The 19,087-nt window shown below is 44.7% G+C and overlaps 1 protein-coding gene across 1 annotated transcript; it reads right to left on the reverse strand.

Moving 5' to 3' along the window:
* Positions 1-7,803: 7,803 nt before the first annotated feature.
* LOC311358179 (rho-related GTP-binding protein RhoE) lies at positions 7,804-18,154 on the reverse strand. The gene is made up of 5 exons (XM_084478188.1): positions 17,904-18,154; positions 17,648-17,735; positions 12,097-12,206; positions 10,819-10,953; positions 7,804-10,150 (listed from the first exon to the last, which is right to left on the reverse strand). Exons 1-5 carry the CDS (start codon positions 18,051-18,053, stop codon positions 9,902-9,904), a joined length of 732 nt encoding a protein of 243 aa, XP_084334314.1. The 5' UTR covers positions 18,054-18,154; the 3' UTR covers positions 7,804-9,901.
* Between the last annotated feature and the right edge of the window lie 933 nt (positions 18,155-19,087).

Here is a 19,087-nt window from a genome sequence, read left to right on the forward strand (position 1 = left end):
TTTTCAGCATGGCAGATGGGTAGCTGTTGTAACTAACAACAGTAATATTGACGTCTTGGTGACTAGTCAGAGAGGGAAGCCCGCTGCAACAGAACTGTAGAACAGGGAGGGAATCAACGAGTCACCCTCTATTTCATGTTTTATATCGCGATCTGCCGTAGCGCCGTTATCATTAAGCGTTCTTCAGAAAAGCCCAGAGACTTTGGCGCGTCATTGTCATAAGTAATTATGTTAAAAGACTCACGCGAAAAAGCCGGCCTCTTTGTGAGCCTGTCTGAACCTCCTCCCCCAGGGACTGTTGAACATTGATACCAATTAGTCGCACATCCACCGTTCATTCCCCATTTTCCAGACGTCCGTCACTTTGCACGTGGGAGGGGGGGGGGGAGGGGTAATTGCTGTGCAAACAAGCACAATATTGCATATGCGATTATGCGTGTGCTGATACACCCATGCATGCACGCACGCACCCGCGCACGCGCACACACGCACGCACGCGCACGCACACACACACACACACACACACACACACACACACACACACACACACACACACACACACACACACCCATTTGCTCCAAAATGAAGGAGGGATGAGTCGGGGTGAAGAGGACTTTCAACGACAATGGGGATTTACACGTTCATGCCTTTATGTAAATGAATCAGTTTTTTTCCTTTGGAATTCCTAATGATGAAAAATAATAATAAAAAAAATAATACTCTGATGCTGGATATATAACATACAATTGCGGAATATAATTAAGAACTAACTGCCCTAAGGTCTTTACTTGCATGCTTCATGAAGCATCCCATGAAAACCGTTCTAGTCTTCTGACATATCGCACACATTTATTTACATTGATCGCCTGTTGGGGTTTCATTGTTTATTCCAACACCATATGATAAATTATATTATGCTTTTATCACAATACAGTCGTCGTGTCCCTCTAGAAATCAGGCAATTTGTGGGCCTAATTACTGGCCATTGTTTGAAAGGTCATCTTCTTAATCTGATTGAGGTTGGCTCTTCTACCGCGATCCTCAGCCGCAGTGAGAGCCAACCAGGCGGCCGTATTGATTCTTTAAACCCTCCCAATCCCGAACACAGAAGAGCCTACATTATGGCATCAGCCCGAGCCCTCCCGATGCAGACTGGTGCGGTGCTGCTGATGCTATCCGATTGTTAATAAAGGTTATCTGTACCGCATGGCACCATGGGAGGCAGGTGTCCTTATCTGTTGGCACACACATGCATGTTACATCTGCATCTTATGAAGACTCCAACGTCCACAAAACGGTTTCCAGACTTCATCAAGGTGAATATTAGAAAACCAAATAACAGCCAGATCACATTGGTAACATACATTCATGTCAGACACAGCGACCTACCCAAATGAGGAACGTTAATGTATTGTCAGTGTATCTTTAAAAAAATATATATAGATATATTATATAAATATATATATGGTGCGGAATAGTTTTTTCTGAAATAGATGTAAAGGGTGCACTGAAATAGAGGAGCTGTTTCATTTGTCTTTCTTATTTATTTTTTACCAAAACCCATTTAGATCAGAGTGACTGTAGCATAGATAGGTCGATGTGTATTTTTCAGTACCATCTCATTTCAGGATCTCACTTGAACCAATTTGAAGTAATTTGACCTTTATTTCTCATTCGTGACTTATCAGAGATTGGTTATTATATATTGAATATATGATTTATGTCAAATCAACTCTAACAGCCCAACTGATTTGGCAAAACAATGGGTTATATCATGACGTGTCAACAAAATCTGTGCTGTGTCTAAGCCATTACAGTTGCACAATTTTGTATTGAATGTGCTTGCTTGTTTCCATGTCATTTTGGGCTCTAAACACACACTCAACTAGTAAATGCAGCTGTGTTATGTCCTCTCCTGTCCTTCCCCCAACAGTGCAACCCAGAACTCTCCACTCTTTTTTCAAGTCTAATCTAAATAAAGCCCAGCGCCGATGCCCTAAGCCCAAGCCAAAGACAACATTGTGTAACTTAGTACAACAGCTTACTATACGTAGCAGAGATGGATATGCAATGTTGGAGCAGTGGAAAGTCTGACACACCTGGCGTTTCCAAATTCATTCGATAACTATCCTAATCCAACCATTTATAATACTACATATATAATAATAACATTTCTACCATTGTCTCCATTTCACTTTGCCAATAAACAAAACCTCCCTCAGGCAAAAGGAACCAAACAGCCTAGTGTTTGTGTGTTCATGTTTGGATATGTCGTGTTTAGTTGATATTAATGGAATAGGTGTACTGGGGGCTGAGCAGCAGTGGCATTCAAAAGGTATTTGGCAATGCTTTCTTTTGAATGTTTATCTGTGTTTCATCACCTTGCCTCTTATCTGGGATCGTCACGGCGATGGTTGCCAAGCGGTGCGAGGCCCAGTTACTCAACGCTGGTCTGAAGTGGAGTGCGGAGCTGGGCCAGAGTTCTGGCAACAATGGAAAGAACTACTTGAAGAGAGCTAAGCGCACTAGTAAATACTGAACGGGTGGAGTTGTGAGGGTGTGTGGTGTGTGGGGGGTGGGGTGGCATGGGTAAAAATGGCTTATTAAGGTTATTTCACCCTTCCATTGGTGCCACCACACACACACACACACACACACACACACACACACACACGCGAACACACACACACATGAACAGAGCCGGCATGAAAAAAATGGGAGGGTTTCTCTAACTCATTTCATTTTATCTCCTCTTCAGATGTTTAAGAGGCCGCGTTGTACCTGTTGTCATGGCAACGCGCTTTTCCATACACGTCCATTCGTGACTGGGTGTACGCGCCGTCCTACTGGGGCCCCGTCGACGCGGGGAGAGATGAATAATGGACGTGTACACGCCATGCACACGGATCCAGCAGCGAGAGAAGGAGGGAGGTGGATGGGGGAGGTTGGGGGAGGTGGATGGAGGAGGTGGATGGGGGAGGTGGATGGGGGAGGTTGGGGGAGGTGGTTGGGGGAGGTGGATGGGGGAGGTTAGGGGAGGTTGGGGGTGGGGACTCCGTGGTGGACATAAGGGACCACCAGGCTGCATGGACGGCTCCCCTGAGTGGCTCCAGACTGTGAAATCCATGACATGGATTTATCTTTCATGGAGTAAAAAAAAAATAACGTGGGTTTAATATTTACATTTACATTTAGGGTATTGAGCAGGCGCTTGTATTCAAAGCGACTTACAATAAGTACATTTGTCCGAAAATGTGTCCCATATCGCTGTCCGTAGGCCTACAGTAAATAAATTATATATATATATATGTTGTGTTGCAAAATCAATTGATTGATTTGTACTGATTCTACATTTGATCGTTTAGTTAAAGAGGCCATTAAAGAGTCTACATAAAGAGGTGGGCGAGGGATCCATTGTGTGTGCGTCCCTCGATCACTCATCCGGACGCCATCGGGCCGACTCGGAAGGCGCGCAGGCCGTATCTGTCTGCCCCGTGTCAAGATAGCGGCGCTTCCTGAAGAGAAAGGTTCTGTCTCGGCTCTTAATCGATGGAGGGAGAATGGCTGGCTGTCACTGTGTGTAATTAACCGCGGGGTCACCCTGGCATAGGAGATAGGCATTGACCCCCAGCAGGACACCTGGCCCTAATAGTAATGCCCCCTGCTGCTCTGGAGGCGCAGCGAGACGGTCAAGAGGGTTCATCTTGTCACTGGTCAGCTATACTTAACTTCTCTCTCGCTCTCGCTCTCTCTCTCTCTCTCACTCTCTCACACTTTCTGCTTCTCTGGATCACTAGTTTCCTGGCTAAAGTGTGTCCACTGACATACTCGCTCGCTCTCTCTCTCTCTTTCTCTCTCTCTCTCTCTCTGTCTCTCCTGCTGACACATAAGGAACAGAATTGCTCATCAATCAACTCGCCCCTTTCTTAAGGGCAGTAGGATGGCTCACGGTAGAGCAAGTACTCTGATCTGAGGAATCATTGAGCATGACAGCGGTTCAATAGGATTCCAAGGAGTTGTCCAATGAGAACTTTGGCTATTTTATAACCTCAAAATAGGGATGCACCAAATTTTGAAATTCTGGGCCAATACCGATAAAATTAAATAACAATCTGGCCGATGACCAATGTTTTTTGTTTTTTTATATATATATTTTTTTATTTCATTCAATCAACCTTTTGTGCCAGGGAAACAAAGAACAACATTTCTGAAATGTAATCAAGTCTTTCAGTCATTCATCACACTAGCTTTGAATCTTTGCAAATTAAGTCATGCAAATTTACGAAAGAACCTTTAATATAACCTTCTCTCACAAAACAAAACAGTTTCACGATGGATGCGACACAACCGACAAACATCTGCCACTGCCGTCGGTGAACGTCATCCTATTTGCAGATAGGCCGATAGCATTCAACAAGGCGGACATCGGCCCATACCGATGTACGGCAGATAAATCGGTGCATCCTGTAAAACGTAGCGATGTACTTTATTTTGGTAATCATTTACTCGGGATCCAAAACAATGTTGTCCAGTTAAAGGCAAGCTCACTTTTCACTTTCAAAAACCAATCAGTTTCAAAACCAGCCTGCAATACGATACGGTGCCTCTGTTAAAGAATGTCCGCTAAAAGGTTTGGTTTTTTTGGCAGTGAGGGACTGCTGTAAACAATTTATATGACAGCAAATGTCTGGAGATATTACATCAGCCCCTAGCAATGTGTGTGTGTGTGTGTGTGTGTGTGTGTGTGTGCATGCGCATGTGTGTGTATTGCATTTGCTCTTTCCAATTAAGCCACAACCCTGTGATTTTTCTGTAACTAAAGAACATTAAATATATGTGATTACCTATTGTATATAGAATATATTCATATTCATAGAAATGTTGAAATAATCACACCAAATAAATCATTTTGTAAAAGACAAGTATCCCACAGCCCTTGGTACTAGCTTTTCTCCAACCATCTCCTCTGCTGATTTCAGCCCCACTGAGTCGCTTCAGGCTTGGCATGGGAGGAAACGGCCACCATCCTTAACCTTGACTCCCTAGCCGGCTGTCGTCATCGGCTACCAGCGCTCTGTCTTTCTCAATGCGCGGACTCTTTTGGCAGGGAGCTAAATGACATTTTCCTGTTTAACTTTTTAAAATCTCATTCATATCTTCCATTTCACTCGCTCTGGGGTGACGCCAAACCTGTTCCTGTGCAGTCGATTTGTTGATGATGATGTCACGCTTTACGTCCAGAGCACAGAACGTCATGAGGAGAGGATTTGTCTCTACTCCAGTGTGTCTCTCTGTGCGCCAGAGGGCAGGTCTCTGTGCCCTGAACTTGATTCTTCCAAGCCCTTCTCGCCGCCTGTCAGCCGCTCAAGCCGATGGCTTTCAAACATTTCTTTGAAGATCCGTCAGATAAAGCCACAGCGGAAGGTCGCTCAGGAGGAGGACTGCTACTAACTTCTGATTGAATCCCTGCGCACTGCTTCTCACTCAAACCAATTAAAATGCTCCACTCTTCCCCCAGCCTCTCTGACAACATGGATATCCATCACAGGCAGCTTTCCATCACCGATAGCATCAGGGCTCCGCGGGAGGAAAATGCTATGATTATAATGATTACCATGGATGTAGAATCATGCTGTATGCTATATGTACTGTGGCCCATTGCCAAACACTGTAAACTTGCTGTCTCCTAATTGAAAGGGTTTTCCTCCAAATGCTAGGACATGCATACAATGTGGATATTAATAGTCCCCCACACAGGTTCCTATCTCAGAGCACTCTGTTGAGGAAAATACGGTTGGGACTTTTTGGGGGTTATTATTATGGAAATGCTTAAATTTTGCTCCAAGATAGGCTTTTTCATTCATTTAATCATCACCGCCTGCATATATGCATGTTAAGCAACCACAGTATTGGTGCCCCATTTTTGTGTTCTGTAAAAATAAGAGGAAAAACAAGGTCACTGAACTGTTACTCGGCCCAAACTCCAATTTAGATCTTTTTCGATCTTGAATGCCCTATCCAAAACAGGTCAAAGGAAGTCCTTCATAATATGTTAATAATGTAATTTGGGGGCTGAACCAAATGAAAATGAACTATTAAGCTGATTTTTACACATATTGTCAGCATTGCAATAAAATATTTTTTTTTTACATTCATTATAGTTCTGTTTCATCAGCTGCTGTAAGGCTGTAAAGCAACATCACAGTGTCTCTTGAAGTGTTGCTTTAGTTTTTTACGACGTAGCGTTTGTGCATTTCCAGAGAGACCAGGAACAACTGTTCCCAGAACCGTACAAACAGCCCTGCTTGCATTATTGCCTTTCTGGTGAGGAATAGGGGGGAAGAGGAGCAACTCTCAGTGAGGAACCAGAGAAATAAAACCATATGTGCACATTGTTTTATTTATATTTTTTCTCTTGAATATTATTAGGATAGGTTTGTTTTCATTTAAAGGATTGAATGGTAAAAAGAAAATCCAAAGCTCAATACCACAGCTACTACAATATAAAAGTTTGATCGATATTTCTGGAAAGTGCTTGGTAATGCATAAGACATTCATAACAAAAATAACTGAACCTGTGTGGGAGGACTGCTGCACCTTACCTTATAATATGTAGAGCACGTTGGTGATATGCTGTTTATAAGGGGATTATGGTGAGGCGCTCTGTTGCTCTTGGTGCTGTTGTCTTGGTGATTTTCAGTATTGTAGTTGTGTGTTAGTGGGGCTGATGCTCGCTGTATTGCACATGATGAATTTAAGAAAGGACTAATAAATAACTAAATGTGTCAAAACATTTGTCAAGGGAGACATTTGATTCATTCTTTGAAGTGTGCACCAATATCAAGGCCAAACTGGAAAGATATCAATGTAGGGAAATCAACTACAATCCTGCCAGCAGGCAATAATCTTCCGCCTCCTGTCTCAGACCAAGAGAGTTGAAGAACCAAAGAAAGAATTGCAGAGAAAAAGCGGCTTCCAACTAATTTATCTCTGGCTGTGCTGGTGCATCCTGGGAGATTTCCAACAGGGCCAGTAGGGAAAAGGCAGAGGGAGAGCTGTGGGGTTAGCAGACTGGAAATATGGAAGGGAATATTGCTGTGTCGGTGCAAAAAAAAAAAGCACTCAACATGAGATTAGCTACTCCCACATTACTCCTTTAATCATAAGGAATAATGTATTGCATCGCCACCTTGGTTTCTTATGGAGTTGCGGCGGTTTCTTCTTACGAATAAAACCCCACTGGGAGTAAACCCAGTGTGGATACTGGAGCTGAAAATGTTTGTTTGGTGGAATCTGTACGTTGTGTATATTGTTATGTGGACCATCCAGACTTCCATTCTGTACCAATTTCTTTTTAATCATCGGGAGGAGGGGGGGGGGGGGGGGGGGGGGGGGGTTGGAGGGTTCCGTTAGTCACAGGCAGCGATTTTGCATATACTGGTTTTCAGGCTTGAAATGTGAGGTTTTTCATTACTACAAACACTACCAAGGAGGAAATATCCTGTTGATTTGAATACTGAATTCTGTATTGGCTACACAATCCCACATACAATTCTCATTAATACTCGAGTCAAAAGCAAATTAAATATAAAGAGACTGATTGGGGCACTGGTTCATTTTGGGGGAAGAATCTCATAAATATCCTTTTGCAGCGCCTTTCAGTGAGCGCAGGAAAGCCCAGGTCATAAACCGTACTCATGCAGTCGTTTTTTGTTTGTTTGTTTGTTTATGAAATATTAAAAGGTGCGGTTGGCAAGATACAATTGAAGTGTAATAATTGATAGAAATGCCTCATAGCCAGACATACACACATAATATACCATTGCACCATTGCACCATTTTAAATGATGTAAGGGTTATACAACTGAATAAGAATTCAGTTGTCGGCTGGCTTTTACGTGCATACCAGATATGTTGTGAATGCATGTCACGTCATACTGCATGAAAGACCGACGGCGCAGAAAAATGCATTTTACAGGACATCAACCTTTATTTTCAATGGGGAAAAAAAAATAGCATTTAAATAAATACTGCTAAGACATCAATTCATACAGCCATACAACTGGACTGAACACTCAGAAACCCAAACAAACAAAACAAAAGACATACAATCTACAGCAAACACCTTCTCAACAATGATTCAATACTTTTTTTTTTTTTAGAAAGCACACACACCCAGTCTGTTATAATACTGCCTTGTTGAAGGAGGGGGGGGTGGATTCTGTCACAGATACGATCAATAAACTGAAGAATGACAACAGCTCAAAACCAAACGGAGGGGTGTGGAAGGTCGACCGGTGCTGGTTTAGTTCAGAGTAGGGCGCCGCCAAAGTTTAACTTTGGACGTTTTTTTGTTATTCAAACGATCAAGAATTTGCATGAGCATGATTAGAACATCATTGTGCATTACAAACAAAAACGTTAAGACAAATAAAACTAAATAGCACATCATATACAGATAGAGGTCTCCTCAAAAACAGAACCATTGCAATGATAAATGTGCATAGCTCCGATAAGACGGGGCTCGACCAGGCAGAGAAACCGGGATATCCTTGCATGCATTGCCAAACAGATGCCACCACTTTCAACAAGACCGTGTGAAATATGGACATATTACACACAGTCCTTCCAGACCGTGGCCAGAACATGTACCTTGCATAGCCAGACGGTGAATCAGAGGTGATTTGTGCGTCGAGAGAGGGAGAGAGACCTCGCCGATAACAAGCCGCGGCTAACGGCACCAAGACCCCACGGTACCACGGCGGGCGAGGCGCTGGTGTCATAGCAACAGACTACGCACTGGAAATTTCAGCCAAACCCAGGTAGCAACGAATTATGCGTGTCACTGGTGCACACCATGAAAAGGTTATGATGCATTACAAAAATGTGTTAATCTAAAGTTGGAATAGGCTCTGCCGCCAGCCAGCTGTTTTCTTTGGTAGTAAAGAATAAATAGGAATGAAAACTAAAAACGAGCAGACTCCGCAGATGCCGTGGTAACAGATTAATTTGCGTCGTGAGAATGGCACATCAATCGAGGTTCTGACACTGGCAACAGACAATACAGATATCCCACTTCCATTTGGCAAACGCATCAAGGCAATGACATATAAAAGGAAAGAAGGGGGGAAAATCCACAACAGACAGACGATCTGAAACCACAGTGTTTCTGTCACTTTCACCCGGGGGGGGCCACCGCAAAGAGACCAGACCCCTCTTTCCTGGGCCTTTCACTGAGAAAGCAGCAGTCTCTTGCATGCATTTCGTTTTTTTTAGTGGGGGGGGGGGAAAACACATTTTAAAGTCTTCATTTTTTTTTCACATTTTCATCCGTTTTGTTTTAATCTAAAGATATGAGTGGACCGCATGCCCCCACTTCCTGCCGAGGTAGGAGATCACCCACCACGATCGCCAAAAAAAAGGGATGTTTACGTCGCTTCCAGGGGAACAGAAGGCCAACAGCGGATAAACATCTCCCCATGAATGCCTGAAAAGTAGAGGAGGGGCCTGTCGTCATGAGACAAACAGACCCTAGTGTTTCTGAGGCTTGGGGGTTATCTCTGGTTGGCATCGTCAATGAGCTTCTCCAATTACTGGGAGCTTCACTGTTCTTTTTTCCCCCCTGTTTATAAATCCCATGGCACTGCTTTCGGGACAAACTCATTTCTCCTAGCGCGACATTATAGAAACCAGGAGAGGAGGAACGGGGGGGGGGGGGGGGAAGGTAGGTTTGAGATGATTTAAAGTGCTGAGCAATCCGTCATCCTTCAACTGCTTGGCATACAGGGCATGGTTCTCTGCCCTTCTCCCCCCACCCCCCTCAAATGCCTTATGCCGTCCCCTACTTGGTCCAAAAAGTCCACACGGTTCCAAGGAAGTCTCAGAAACGGCCCCCGTCCCATCACATGAGAGTACAGCTCTTGGCCTTGTCTTTGCGCAGGTCTGTGGCCACGGCCGTCAGGTCGGGCCTGCTGGGCATGTGGGAGATCCTCTTGGTGGCCCGGGAGGACTTGCTGCGCTTCACGTTCTTGTTGTTCTTGGAGACGCAGGCCAGCGTGGCCACGTGGAAGATGTCCCGCACGCTGTTCTCCGACTGCAGCGAGGAACACTCGATGTAGGGAGCGCTCAGCTGCTTGGCCATGTTGGAGCCCTGGGAGGGGGGGTGGGGGGGGGGACCGGACAGAGACGACGTTGTTAAAATAATGTTCCAATTATTCTCTCGCCTTAAAGGGGAACTGCAATGCCCGGCTGTTTCCTAAATGCATAAAGGTACCGCTTCGTAGGTGCGTTGTGGAAAAAAAAAGGTTGGGCTGAGTTGCTGCAGACAAATTTAGTTACATTTTGTTTATTTATTTATTTGTTGTTTCCTCTGTGTTCCAATGTAGTAGTAGTAGTAGTAGTAGTATTTATTCCCACAACACACGTATAAAGCAGTACTCTGCTTTTAATTCAAAAAAATAGCAGCAGAGCATGGCGATTCCTCTTTACCGGCTCAAGACCATGCTGATGGGGATCCTTCGAAGCTTAGAAAAAGCAAGATAAGATCATTCCCAAGAATGTGTATTGAATGCCAGACAGGACATGCTAGACGACAGAAACACAAGAGCCGGAGTCTTAAATGTCACATATAATGCTTCTGCCATCATGCCAGTAGATCCAGATTACTTAGTCCCTGGTAATATGATTAGCCCAGCCTGCTCCAAAAGTATCAACAATGCCCATTCAGTTTCACTTGTTAAAGCATTCCTCACATTTGGGCTATGGTCAAATTACTACAGAAATAATGAAATGTCCGTGTGTCAGTAGGTGGGCCCTCACCTGATCATATGACACTGGTGTCTGTCTGTGGTTAGACAGCTCCACCAGTGTGGTGAGGTCCGTTCGGAGGTCAGACTTGCATCCAACCAGCAGGATTTTGGTGTTGGGACAGAATTCCTGAATTTCTCCTCTCCACTGGAAGAATATAGACCACATAAGAAAAAAAACAAAAACAATAAAGAATCGTCATTGTGGAAACCAAGGACTTGGGACAGCCAAAGCTAAAGAAATGGGAGCGTTTCCCAGTGACTCAGCCACCTTGAAGCGGTTGCCCAGCTCTACAGTCATACACTAGTACAAAGGCCCCCTTTCTGTCAAGATCACCCGTGTTAATTACAGTAAGAGAAAAACTACGATTTTCCCAGGCTCTTTCTGTGCCATGAAGGACAGCCTGTCGTGGTGCTTTTCAGAACCAGACTATCTTTCAGTTTCCCCCCCTAGAGACAATGCACACCGTTATGTCACGGAACCAATGGGCAATAAGAAAGACAAGAAGAAAAACAGGGACACAGTGGGAGAAGCTGAGAGAGAGAGAGAGAGAGAGAGAGAGAGAGAGAGAGAGAGAGAGAGAGAGAGAGAGAGAGAGAGAGAGAGAGAGAGAGAGAGAGAGAGAGAGAGAGAGAGAGAGAGAGAGAGAGAGAGAGAGAGAGAGAGAGAGAGAGTTGATGGAGGTGGGTGGTGTGGGGGTCAAGAGTAGAACAACAATGCAGAAACAGAAACACACTGTACTGAGCATGTTCCCATCACGGCCGTACCATCTCAACTTCCTCCCCCATCTCACGTCCCGTCTTCCCACAACTGCTGACCCCATTCAAGGCAGTTGGCCCACTCCTGACCAGAGCGACTTCAGAGGTCAGGGGGCAGGCTACGTATATGGAAGAGCTCCACATGGGGGTCCAAGTGTGCCTGGTCCACTATACCTCCTAACCTCACAACAGCGTCGAATGGCGGGGGTGAAAAGAAGCCGGAACCCCCATGCCAACTCCACTGCACCCTCTTTATCCCAGCTGTACAATGGACGCAGAGCTCGCTCTGCGGTACAGGCCGTCGTTGTCTTACTGGGTTCTTTAGAAAACGACTTGACCCACTAACACAAAAGACGGACCCTTTAGAGAGAGGGGTCAAGGGTCAAGGGAGTGACCGTTCATCCATGCCAGTTTGGACGAGTGTTTTTTTTTTTGAGGTTGATACACTTTTTCATCTTGTAATTTAACATGCGTGAGGTATAAAAAAAATATATATATATATATAAAATAATAAGAATAATATGGATTTTACCTTCTTCAACACACTGTCCAATGTCTCCGGTCTGCTGATATCGAAGCAGATGAGGACGGCGTCAGAGTCGGGGTAGGAGAGCGGTCGTACGTTGTCATAGTACGGTGAGCCTGAAGAAAAAAGAAAAAAAAAAAAAGCTATAGTCAGTAGGAGAAGAACCAAGACACATAGAAGATATTTACACAGAGAGTGGCTGCAAACGTGCCGTACATCCTTCAGTGATTGCATTTCCATACATTAGCAGCACAACACCCCCCTATGGTAAACCATTTAATAACGGCGACATAACCTAATTAAATTGCTATCTCCGTCCAGGCATACGCCGGTATAGAGCAATCCAATCAGCTCTTGCACAGTCATCAGGTTTCCTTTATCCTGTAATGTATGCAAAGCAGGGAAAACGTTGCGGGAGTGGAAGGAATTACCAGCAACTGTTGGCATCAGAATAGGCCGTCTGTGTCAACAGAAGTGACAGCAGTTAGCCGGCAATCATACGTTACTTATAATCTGAAATCAACAATAACACCTTGAAGCTCAGGATAGAGTTTAGTATCGTCTAAGCAGGTCTTCTTTGATTTTAAGTATACAAATCTATGCCATATTTCAACATTGTTTTTAGAAAAGAATCATTGGGTTGGAAAAAGGAAAAGACTAGCTTATACTGCTTATTACTCAACTCCTAGGTTGCACAGCAAGCGAGAAAGAGTTATTGTGGCTTTCTGTTTTCTATGGGTTTGGGGAGCAGACCCATAGCAGCTGTGAATACTGCCAGGTCTGCGTACTTTTGGATGAGGTTGAGGAACTGGTGTGATAACCAGACAATAGGGACAATAAGCACACCATTGATAATACTCTCAAAGAAATGCAAATTGTATATTAGATAAAGAATGCGTTCTGCGTATTTTGAATTCAAGGATGTTGGAATAATGCCATCTTATGGCATTATTCCAACATCCTTGAAGTCAAAATAATTGGAATCAAAGTTTCATACATCCAGCTAGGATCAAACCGAAAACGAAAGATGTCCTCTTCAACACTACAACATTACTATCCCCTAATGCACTGAATGTTTGGGGGGGGGGGGGGGGGGGGCTCCATGAATTAGTAAAATGCGTGTCGTCTCAGCTGTTTGGCCTGTGGGGGACCAGAATAGAAATCCACACTACAGGGATGGGAGATTATGTTAGTGTTCACCTTGAGGGCGGTTCTACAAAAAGAACAGGAAATGAATTCATTCTATTATCTAAAAACAGCCAGCCGACCGGCGGGATCTCAGAAACAGCCGTAGCGTTTGATTTGGTTACAGACAGCACAGACCATGTGGATGGAAAATACGATTTCTGAATGCCAAACGCATGTTATAGCAATGCAATATTATTGCAATATTATAGAAGGTCTGCAAAACGTAATTATTCCCGGCATGCACCACCAAGATTTGGGATGTTTTTTCTAGTTCCCAGTGTTGTCAATTAATCTGAATGCATTTCAAACAGAGCATTCCAAGTACTAACCTAATACAGACCAGACCCTACTGCAGGTCGTACTGACTCAACTCTTGTTTTTAACTGACAGAAAAAAAGGGCTGTTTACGCAAGAACAAATTTGCCCAATTGGATTTCCGAGAAAAAAGATTAAAACTGTTCGACAACAACAACAAGCCCGGTGTAGTCCTGGTAATGTTGGAAAATTGTGAGTCCAACTTTCCACGTGTGTTGCCGTGCCAATGCTAGGAATTCCTGGCATTTTGTTGTCTCTAGTTTAACGAGACACCGCAGCCCCCTCTCTGGTAAGGGATGCCGCTATTTTGGTGATCACCAAAATAGACACGGTAAAGGAGTCCGTGTGCGTGATCATTACTGTCAGAGACAACAGAGGACGTGTGTGTGTGTGTGTGTGTGTGTGTGTGTGTGTGTGTGTGTGTGTGTGTGTGTGTGTGTGTGTGTGTGTGTGTGTGTGTGTGTGTGTGTGTGTGTGTGTGTGTGTGTGTGTGTGTGTGTGTGTGTGTGTGTGTGCTGAAGTGTTGTGCTGGCATATAATGGGGAGAAAACAAAGTGGGTGTTTGTGTGTGTCCACATGTGTGCGTGAACATGTGGGTGCATGCGTGCATGTATTTGAGTGTTAAATGCCATCCATGTAGCAGTTTCTCTCTTGGAGGAATGCAGTTAATGAGAAGGTACGATCAGCCATGAAGAAACGCTCATTTACAACATCCGAGTTCCAACCACTCTCTTCCCCTCACCGCCTCTCAAGTGGTCCGCTTCCTGTTACTCAACAAACCTAGGACTTTGTTAAGATTGTGACATCCTATCCTTACATCTTATCCTTAAAAAAGGTCCCATGACATGCCACCAGGTGTTAGCGTGATTAGCCGTTACAAGCCGAAAAATCGGGCTCTTATGACATCACAAGTGGGCGTGTCCACCTAGATGTGTGCTGGATATAGCCTACCCAGCCTACCCAGTGGACTTTTCAACAGCTTGTGATGGCTAATCACACTCAAACCTGGTTGCATACCATGGGACCTTTAAACACATCATGCTAGAATGAGATTAACTTCAAACTAACTGTACTTCAAACAACTCATCAGACTCTGGGGCTGGATCCTCATTCTGGAGGCAAGAACAAAGACGGGTTGGTGGTGAGGACGTTGGACATCGTGTTTGGGTCTACGCCAAGGTTGTGTTTTACACAGTCTTTCCTAAAGCCTGTGAATCATTTTCATTCTAATCACACATGAACTGTGTTTGTGTTTACACTGCTGCATATATAGTGACTTGCACTTACAATATACAAGTGGTGTATGCATTTTTAAAAGGGGACACATGTGAGTGTTGTAAATAAAGATGAGCAGAAGAAGTTAAGAAAATATGGCATTTCAACCAAATGACGAATGTTAAATCTGACAGCACCTAAAAAGACCTAGATATTTTGCACCCAGTTTCCATTAATCACCGTCCCACTGTCAATCTGACAAAAAATTCCCCGTAATAAATCAATAGAACATCTGATCTCTTAAGTATTGTGTGTGTGTGTGTGTGTGTGTGTGTGTGTGTGTGTGTGTGTGTGTGTGTGTGTGTGTGTGTGTGTGTGTGTGTGTGTGTGTGTGTGTGTGTGTGTGTGTGTGTGTGTGTGTGTGTGTGTGTGTGTGTGCTGCAAGGCCAACAAACCAATACCACCTTGAGGCCATGGACGCACGCAGGCAGAGAGACTATTGATTGAGAGCAGAGTTTAGACGAAGATAAACTCTGCTCCCCCTTAGCAGTCTGCTAACAGGGAACCAGCTTTATTGGCAACCTGCTGCTGAACCGACGATGTGGAAATAGACAAACAATGACACGCAATGACACGCATGGCACCGGAGGACGGGGTAAAGGGGCCACACACACACACACGCGCGCACACACACACGCGCGCACGCACGCTAATCCGACTGAAGACAGACAGTCTACCCCGTTACGAGTGCATTCAGGCAGAGAAGTAAAATATGAAATTAATCTCCCGTCGGAGGTGGAGATAACATGGACAGACACGCGGAGAGAGGGGAGGAAAGGGGAGGGGGGGTACCCAGGGACCCCGCCCATTCAGCGGGTCAAGGGATTACTAGCATCCTTGACTGGTGAGACAGGTTCACTTTCTGCGCAAATGTACGGCCGTACCCCACAAAGCCTCGGAGGGCACAGCCCACGTCAACGGTGAGGCTAACAGAAGTGCCGGTTGCACCGGACTCTATCCGTAACCACAATGGAGGAACATGTTCTGAGAACATTTAATAATGCAAGTGATCCAACAAGACACTGGCAAACAACAGGAAGAAGCGATTTGGCTTCTTGAGGTTGTAGACAAAGTAAAAAAAAAACCTTAGTTACGAAGGCCTCGTTTTTCATTTTCTGTCAGTAGGAATCATTTGTGGAAGCCGACACTCTGCACAAGCTACAGTGAACGCTTACAGGAATGCAGTGCTACAAGAAGAGAACACTTCTTCGCCCGTTGAGAGGAGGCTAAATTCTATTCTGTTGCAGGGTGGGACGAGACGTACAGTACACAAGGGGCTGTGTCTCGGTTTTTCTTTTGTACAAACACTAAAACAGTTGCACTGGTTCCTGACACCAGTTTGACCACTTCTACTGTATGGACACACACACACAAAATATGACTTAAGAAAGGATGACTGTTCCCTTAAGGTATGAATGTTACAAGGGGGGAGTATGCAGTGTAGTCACAACAAAGGCCGTGAAAACGCTAGAACAGTTCTTTTATGTATATAAATGACCTAAACGACATCTATTTCCTAATGAGCCTCTGAATGCAGCAACAGGTTCATTAACACCTCCTCACATTAGGAAAACAATGACAGAAAAAAGCCCCGAAACGCCACTGGGTTGCCCTCCCCTCACCCTTTGGTCTTATTTACAGAAACGCTCTCTGAAGCAGCACTCGCATTCACACTCACACTCCCCGAATGAACAGCGAAGAAGGACGTTCATGTATGAAATTACCCAACATAACCAAATTCACAAAAATCTACAGGTTGGCACTGGGCAGGAAGGTGACCAGCGTAACTGGTGGGTTCAAGCCCGAGAGTGGAGTCAACAGCACCTGACTGTGTGGTCCCAGACAGACCCCTTTTAGTCAATAGGATTTACACAAAGAATATCTGGAGATGTCCGCACCACAACAACAGTGTCATTCACATAGCACGCGAGTGCCAAGGATCCCGGAAACACTTTCACATGAACCGCCGGACCAATCAGACAGTCCAGTGGAGCGTGTCCGTCCATCTGCATGCGATCGTTTATGAGACTGCGTTGCTGCTGGCCTTTCCTGCTCTGTGTGGCCACTTAATCACAGACCACATCCTGGACACACACACACACACACACACACACACACACACACACACACACACACACACACACACACACACACACACACACACACACACACACACACACACACACACACACACACACACACACACACACAGAGAGCTGGGGGTACCATGCCAGGCTCCAGGAGGAACTGGGGGGCTGAGAGCTCAGAGATTTCTAAACGACTACAGAGCAAGTAGGCCTAATCTATGAAGGCCCAATCAATGTAGGCTACATGTCAGCAGATACTTCCGTGCCAACATGTTTTACACCATCGCTTTAGTTGTAAAAAAATGTTTTAGGTATCATATTTGAGATTGCAGGGGGGCTGGTGCGGGGAGGCAGCATACCAGCGCGTGTAAAACATAACCAACACCCATCCCCAAGCTTTAAAACACCTAACCCCCGTGAAAAGTGCGACGGCTGGTACTGGTAGGGCCTGTACGCCACTTTGTGCAGAGAACCCCTTCATGTGATGCGGTCCGTTCCAACATTCCCAACACGCAGCGTCAGCTCGGAACACCAGGCGGCTCTGTAGTTGCGCAATGTGCGCAATGCTTTCCAGAGAACACAGATCATAACAAAAACAAGTTCTTATATTATTGCGCTCCCTTAGTCTGTTGAGGGGAAAAAACATTTCACCCCTGTTCAAATTCTAGGAACAAATGTAAAAGCGTCCTTACCTGACGTGTCCCAAAGACTTAGTTCTATTCTCTGTGTATCGATTTCAAAACTGGCTGTGTAGTTCTCGAAGACCGTGGGGACATAGTTCTACAAACAGAAAAGAGACGTAGAATTGCAGTTGTTAGCGTACAAACCCAAACACACACGAATGCCTGTGAAAGTAAACGTTCCTCAAATGCCCCGAAATGCACAGATCCTCTCTTTTACAATTTTAGAAGTCCAAGGAAGATGCTTCGTTCAACGGTCCCAACGTACCTCTGGGAAGCAGTCTTTCGCAAACACGTGAAGTAAGGCGGTTTTTCCACATTGACTGTCACCTACGACCACGATTTTACACTTCACACTCTGGGTAGGATCCATCTCGGGTGTGGGTGAAAGCTTAGGACCGGTTTGAGTTTGCTTCATTGACTTGTCCGGAATGACATGTGCTGCTCCACGGTGAATTAAGATCCCAGTCGAAACGCGCTTCGGATACTACTGACACACAGGCGCCACTCCTCTGCCTGCTCCGCTGTTGCTTATAGTCAGGGACATGGAAGGCGAATGTATATATGGGAGGAGTGAGCCAATCGCGCGTCTCAGGCAGATGACAACCACCCTGTCTCCCTCGTTGAAATCTAGCGCCCCCTCACTGTCACATCTTCCATGCAGCAACGATGAGCATGGCTCCATCAATTCCAACGATGACGCGCAATAGATAGGCGACGACGCCCATAATAAGACAACGCTATTTCAGGAGAATAAATAGAACAAATGGATATTTATATATATTCGTCTATCGTACTTCGTAGCTCTCTCTCTCTCTCTCTCTCTCTCTCTCTCTCTCTCTCTCTCTCTCTCTCTCTCTCTCTCTCTCTCTCGCTCTCTCTTTATATAAATCTATTTTTTATTACATTTATTGTTTCACTCATGTATAAACTGGTTACTGTGAAATCATTTTACAATATTATCATCTAATATTTCAGTATGAACAAAATTGTATTCCATAACAGTTCAAGATCCATTAAGGGCTGGCCGTTTAAATGCTTGAATCTTTCTAATCTAATGTTATTGCTGGCAGGTTAAATATCACCTAATTTACTCATGGATTACCCTACTGGCAATAACTGTGTGTGTGTGTGTGTGTGTGTGTGTGTGTGTGTGTGTGTGTGTGTGCGTGTGTGTGTGTGTGTGTGTGTGTGTGTGTGTGTGTGTGTGTGTGTGTGTGTGTGTGTGTGTGTGTGCGTGCACATGCATGTGCGTGTATATCTGCAGATATATGTGCTGATCTTGCAGATCAGCACATATTTAGTCATTAGGCAGACACTTTTACCCAAAGTTACCAACTTGAAGTACCATTCAATTCAGATGGGGTAAGGTGTCCTGCTTAGAAATACCTACAGGTAGACTATGCACCTTTTGCTGGCAGTCAAACCTCCTACAAGTCCATTCTCTTTACC

Source organism: Micromesistius poutassou (assembly GCF_964030765.1).
Source record: "Micromesistius poutassou genome assembly, chromosome: 14".
Classification (NCBI taxonomy): domain Eukaryota; kingdom Metazoa; phylum Chordata; class Actinopteri; order Gadiformes; family Gadidae; genus Micromesistius; species Micromesistius poutassou.

Excerpts from the sequence above, each read along its gene's own strand:
- LOC311358179 (XM_084478188.1), bottom strand. The coding sequence starts at position 18,053 with ATGAAGCAAACTCAAACCGGTCCTAAGCTTTCACCCACACCCGAGATG. Across the intron at positions 12,207-17,647 it reads AAGTCTTTGGGACACGTCAG|GCTCACCGTACTATGACAAC; the intron begins GTAAGGACGCTT and ends TTTTTTCTTCAG. Across the intron at positions 10,151-10,818 it reads CACCAGTGTCATATGATCAG|GGCTCCAACATGGCCAAGCA; the intron begins GTGAGGGCCCAC and ends CCCCCCTCCCAG.